This window comes from Tursiops truncatus, chromosome 12 (assembly GCF_011762595.2).
Source record: "Tursiops truncatus isolate mTurTru1 chromosome 12, mTurTru1.mat.Y, whole genome shotgun sequence".
NCBI lineage: Eukaryota > Metazoa > Chordata > Mammalia > Artiodactyla > Delphinidae > Tursiops > Tursiops truncatus.
The window spans coordinates 39,275,784-39,282,083 of record NC_047045.1 but is presented as its reverse complement, the minus strand read 5'-3'; the positions used below and the strand labels follow the sequence as shown (position 1 = coordinate 39,282,083).

General features: G+C 53.7%; 1 protein-coding gene across 4 annotated transcripts in view; it reads right to left on the bottom strand.

Moving 5' to 3' along the window:
• FOXO3 (forkhead box O3) overlaps positions 1–6,052 on the bottom strand; it is a 117,887-nt gene extending 111,835 nt beyond the window's left edge. The window contains exons 1-2 of one of the 4 annotated variants that reach the window (XM_073789481.1): positions 5,859–6,052; positions 3,927–4,679 (exon numbers count right to left, since the gene is read on the bottom strand). In XM_073789481.1, the coding sequence (XP_073645582.1) occupies positions 3,927–4,679; positions 5,859–5,942 (837 nt within the window). In that variant the 5' untranslated portion in view covers positions 5,943–6,052. The remainder of the gene's footprint in view (positions 1–3,926; positions 4,680–5,858) is intronic. The other 3 variants (XM_073789482.1, XM_073789480.1, XM_073789479.1) reach the window with 3 other exon arrangements.
• Positions 6,053–6,300: the final 248 nt, after the last annotated feature.

Below are 6,300 nucleotides of genomic sequence, written 5' to 3'. Positions count from 1 at the left end.
CAACCTTGGGAAGTATTGGTGAGAGGACACATTCTCACATGAAGGAAGACTCGGTCTCTTGAAGAACCATCCTCTGCAGCAGCAGCCGAAGTCCTCACACAGTATCTTACGTTTATGAAATTGTAGGAACCACCACAGAAACTCATGGCTGCCTAACGTGACTGTGCCCCGACCCACGGGAACCACAGATGTGTGGACCTGTGTAGGAGAATCAGTAATAAATGGGCCTTACCAGGTAAACCCTGGAGTCCCAGAGGTCTGCCTGAGACAGGTGGAAACAGACAACTCACCAGCTCAATTACAGGTCCCATGCAAGTAAGCTGAATCTGAATTAAAGGAAAGGTAACCTTTTCCCCTCTTAACCACATCTGATTATTCATTTCTACTTTCATGCCCGAAGTAAGGGAACCTGCAAGATAGCCATCACCTTTCTCCCTGGCACAGTTTGCATCCGACAAACTTCAGTTAACCAAGAGCTTCCTCCTTTTGTTAAAATGCTCTTTTTTGCCTCCTTTGTCACTTCATAGTTCCTAAGTACCCATCCTGATAGGCACCAGACAGCTTTCAAAACACTGTGCACTCACTCAGCCTCCATCAATCATCATCCATCTTCCGATGTTGAAACAATAACCAAGATTTTTTAGATTGAGAGGCAAATATGCTTTTCAGGAAAACAACTTCTAATTACATAAGACTACTCAGTATTTAATAAATAACCTTTAAAAAGGATCAATTTAAAGAGAAAAACAGTGTGAAAAAGATCTCTAGAACCACGGCTACTAACTACCTCTGTACTAACTAGCTGTGTGACCTTAGAAAAGTCGTTAACTTGAAGAATCAAGTTCTTCACCTATAAAATAAGGGGGTTGAAGGAGATCTGCAAACCTCATCCTGGCTGTACATTAAAATCACCTGAGAAACTTCAAAATAAAACTAAAACAACCCCACCAACCAATGCCCACACATCAGCCCAGTTAAATCAGGTTCTCTGGGCACTGGTATTTTTTAAAAGCTCCCAGGTAATTCTAACATGCAACCAGGATTTTGAGCCACTGGTCTCAATTCTGATCGCTAAGGCCTCTTTTCTAATTCAGTCTACGATCTTAAGAGTGATAATTCTGGATAAAAGATCTCATAATACAATAGCCCAAAAAGCTACAAAAGAAGTAAGGCCTAGACCCTGCATATTATGCCTATGTGCACACATGACTAGGAGAGGTTAACCTGAATTCTAGACATTTTTAGAAGTTAGAAACCTGCATGCATAACTCAGAATGAAAGTAGTGTGGTTTAAATGCACATGCATGCTTCCAAAATGAATAATCATGATAGAAATCAACTCCTGAAACTCGGATGCATGGAAATGAGTCACAATTAGCTCCTGACTTCTCCCTTGTCCCTCTTCTTCCACCCCCCACTAAACCACAAGCACAAAAAAGCTTGGCTATTAGTCATAATCGGAATGTGAAACCAGCAGCCCCAGTTTCAAAGGGCATTCTCCATCATCAAAGATTTGGAAGTTCCTGCATGGCTGCATCTTTTGATAAAGGTCATCTTACAAAAATTCTTCAACTAAATTATATCCCTATAGTCTTCAAGGATTAGTTTTTGTGTGATACTCAGAAACAGAATTGGTGTAAAATTTTCAAGTAAAAATACTCATAGAATATGTGCCCTGTATTAAACATATTAGGGCTGGGCAGTTTCAATTCACAATATTTAATAGAATTTTAGTTAAAGAAAGATGAGATAACAGAGAAGGAAAAAAGAAACCATGAGACCAAAAATAGGACAGAAAACCACAAAGTTTATGACTAGGCCCAAAATCTCTATTGCAAATCCTGCAAGCTACATGAAAACATAATTAATCCAGTCTCAACTCATGGCTACTTTTGGTAATACCACTTTCTCACATAAATCTTAAATTCAGATACTATAAAAAATTCAAATACTATAAACTGGTATTATCTTCAACTATAAACACAATGCAAGAAACATTATTTGTGGAGTTTAAATTACTTTCATAATCTTAAAAATAATAAGAAAGGTAAAAACCCTTCCTATGTTAACTTTTAAACTAACTTAAAGCTAACTTTTAACTAACAGATTTTCTGCCAAATTCAAAATATGCAGAACTAAATTTCAAGTGTGAGAAATTTGGAAAATATCCCACCACCCCCCAAAATCCATCTTCTTAGATCCCATAAATTCACCCTTTCCTAACACTGAACCTTGAGATTAACCCTCACCATCCACTTGGAAACTCAATTTTTAAAGGTATCACATTAGCACTGTTTTGAAACAGAACTCTCATCTGTTTCATAAATATCTCTCATATCACACAACTCATATCCCTTGGCAAAGCAATAAAATTAAATCAAATGTAAGATTCATAATATCAGCATTTGTTCAAGGATGAGCTACATCTGTGGAATAATATCAAAGCACACATTTTGCTTTTAAAGTATCTAAACAAGCCCTTCCCAATACTAGCCATAAAAAAAAATTTTTAAAGGCACTTTGCAAGATTTTTTTAAAGCAAATTAAAAGTTAATAACACTAAATTCTTTAGCTTTTTCATACACTGAGTCTTCTACAGTGTTTCAGTTCTCCGCCTAAGGTCAAGTTATTCTTATTTTACACACCCACTGGAACCCAGGAAGTACAGGGCTCCCCAAAGACAACGAAGGAAAGGACAGAAGGAGAAAGCAACTACCTCTTTAATTAAAATAAAATTTAAAAAAAGCTAACTTGTTAATAGAAGCAACTGACAAACGATATATGTATCTCCAACTGCACAAGGCACAGGGCTCTCTTTTGCTTGGTACACATTCATATCTTAGCAGACGGGACCAGGAGGATGAGGTGCAAGAGCAAAGCAGCTGGGTATCAGCAGCCCCGCAGGGGGACAGGAGTTAATCTCTTTGGATGCCCAACTGCAGGAAGTCATTACATCATAGGCCTTTCCACACCTCTCTCCCTACCACGTGTCCAGTGCCCCAAGAGGCAGAAAAGGAGCAGTAGAGAGCCTCTCTTCGGGTTCACTTATAATAATAGGTAGAAGCCATTACAGTCCAGCCCTGCCAGCAAACCTCCCTCCGAAAGGCTTAAGTGAAGCGCCAGGCCCCGGTCCTCCACACCTGGACCCCCTGCCTCAGACAGGGCCAGAGTCCAGGCCTCAGAGGGGAAGCAGCAGGTGCAGCTAGTCCCTGTCGAGGTGGCAGGGCTGGCCCGTTCCAGGTCCCAAATCATCTCAGAGGCTACTCCGAGGCAGGTTTGCTGTTGAGACATCTCTGAGGAATAAAGGTGTCAACACAGGCAAGGAAAGAGAACCGGCCAAGAAAAGGTTTACAACCACTGCTTTTTGTCATGGGATCGATGTGCCTGTGGGAATTAATTAACACCCACAACCCCGAAACTTGGACACAAGGGTTCTCATCCAGCTAGTCACAACACACCATGCTCCTGCGACCTACTGGAAACCACACATCCTACCTCACCTCCGGGCACCGATTCCCAAACACGTCCCCTCACTCCACCCGCAGCGGCCTCGCGTGCACCCACTACCGGGAAATCGACTCCAAAGTTGGCCGAGGACCTACCTCCTCTGCGATGACCCAGGAATCCGGCAAATGCACTCCTGTTCGTCTGTCCTTCCCTCGCCAGCGTCCCTCGCGCCCTCTCCTCACCTGGCCATGCCCGAGGCTTCCCCAGGAGCCTCCTCTCCCCCTCCCGCCGCCTGCGCAGCCTTCCCCAGGTTCCCCTCCTCCCGGGTCACACAGAACCCCCAAAGCCTCACAGCGGAGGCTCTCCCTGCCAACCCCTTTCCCCGGCGCCCGCAGGCGCGCTCCGACGAATCGAAGGCACATCTCGCAATGCGCAGGAGGCCCGGCGGGTCTGGCCGCCCGCCCCAGGTGAGTACGCACCTTCCAGCCGGCAGAGCTGTTGCTGTCGCCCTTATCCTTGAAGTAGGGCACGCAGCGCACCATCCACTCGTAGATCTGGGACAGAGTGAGACGTTTGTCCGGGGAGCTCTCGATGGCGCGAGTGATCAGGTCAGCGTATGACAGGTTCCCCCAGGCGTTCCGTCGCGACGAGCATTTCCTCGGCTGCCCGGAGCCCCCAGCCGCCCCCGGCTGCGGCGGTGGCAGTGTCTGCTGAGGCTGCAGCGGCGTCTGCGTCCCCCCGCTCAGCGCGCCCGCCGCGGGGGCTGGCCCGGACCCGGGGTCCTGCCCTCCCGGAGCTAGCAGCCGAGCCGAGTCCTCCAGGAGCAGCCCTGAGCCCAGCGGGCCGCCCGCGCCGCCGCCGATCGCCATGGCCGAGCCGGCCCTACCGCCGCCGTCCTCGTCGTCTTCATCGTCCTCCTCCTCGGGGATCATGGAGTCAGCGGCCGCCTCCCCCGAGGGCTTGGCCGGGCTCCCCTGGAGCTCCGGCCTCTGCAGGGGCCACGTACAGGAGCGCGGCCGGCTTTGGGGCTCGAACTCCGGGTCCAGCTCCACTTCGAGCGGAGAGAGCGGGGCCGGGGAGGCCGGCGCCTCTGCCATCTTCGCCGCCCGCCCGCCCGCGGCTCGGGCTCTCGCGCTCTCCTCTCGCGCCGGGGCGGGGTGCGGCGGGGGAGGGACGGGGGCGCCGCGAAGACTCGGGCTCCCGGGCGCCGCCGTCGCCGCTACTGCCGCCGCCTGGGGAAGCACGAGAGAAGAGAGAAGGAGAGTTGGTTATCCCGGGCTGCAGCCCAGTCCTCGCCCGCCGCCGCCGCGGCCACCGCTTCCCGATCGCACCGCGCCCGCCTCCCAGGAGCAGGCAGACCTGGAGACGTGCGTCCCGCGGACCTGGCGCAGCAGACGCGGCCCCCCTACCAGGCCGCTGGGGAGACTGGAGCGAATGGACGGGCTCTCACGGGGCACTCCCCACTCCCCACTCCCCCCGCCGCCGCCGCGGAAGCTGCAGGTCTCTCCTGGGCTAGGTGGCGGGGCGGGGAAGAAGGGGGAGGGGCGGGGAAGAAGGGGGAGGGGCGCGGGCCGCGCCTTTAAAGCGGGCAGCAGCCCGAGCTGGCGCAGCCCAGCCGTGGTCGGAGCCCGAGTATGGGCGGGCGTGCGTTTGTTTATGTTTCGCTCCAGCCCGCTCAAGTGCTTCCCGCGGCGACGCCGCCAAAGTCTGTGGCGTCTTCGGCTCTTCTCCCAGTCCCTGGCCCTGCCGCCTCCGCGCCCCCCTGCCACCCCCCCTCCTAACGGAGGGCCCAAGCCCGGGGAAGGCGCGGGCAGCTCCCTTCTCCCCTCTTCGCCCGCGGGCTGAGAGGGTGAACGTGGGTCCGAGAGCAAACGGGCTCTTGTCACTTCCAGAAAAAAAGGAAAGAGGGAAGAAGGGGAGCAAGCAGCTCAGCGGGTATTTGCAAAGGGTCGAGCCGAGCAGCAACGGCCACTTTGGGGGTTTGTGTGGTTTATTTTCCCGCGGGCGTCGTGTACTCCACCCCCTTCCCTGTAAGAGCGAGAGGAGGGGGCAAGTCGGAACGTCAATCTTCCAACAGGTCGGGAAGCACCAAGTCTCCCGGGCCGCCAGAAAACCCGGACCAGCACGTTCATCACCTCCTGGCTCCCGCTGCTGCCATCTTGACAGTTTCCCCCTTCACTCAAGTCCTTTAAAAACACTAGCGGGAGAGAAGAGCGGCGCGCACACCGAGTCACGGGGAGGGAAAAGGGAAGCGCCTGGCCCAGCTCAGAAGCAGATCCGGAGTCACCGGGAAGGCGGCCGACCCGCTGCACAGCTCCGGCGCCTACCTGGGTTCCTTCTCTTCAGGAACGAGGGGGGAGGACTCACAATCCCGCGCGGGGCCGGGGCAGGGCGAGGAGGGGGCGCGCAACCTCGGCCAAGAAGAGGCGCTCCAGCAGCCGCCGCAGCCCGCCTGAAGAACCGCCTGTCAGCCTGCGCGCTGCTGCCTTCCACATTCCTCCTCCTCCCTTCCACGAGCAGGGCGGCCGCGGCAGCAGCACAAAGTTATAGACACACGCAGGGTGCCTCAACCTAAGCTGACGGCGGGCGGGCGGGTCCCCGCCCAGGGGGAGGGCTGGGCGGCGGGCCCGGGTGTGCTGGTGTGCGTGTGTGTGCGCGCGTGTGTGTGTGTGTGTGCGCGCGCGCGCCTGCGCGACCCGGCCCCGCGGAGCCGCTGGCTTGGGTGTGAGGCCGCGCGCCGGGGGCTGGGACTCCGCAGGCTCCAGCAGCGGTCCCCGCCGGGCTCCTCCTCTCTCCCGCGAGCCTCAACGACAACAAAGCGCGGCGCTGGCCCAGGAGAAGGTGGGGGGGCCG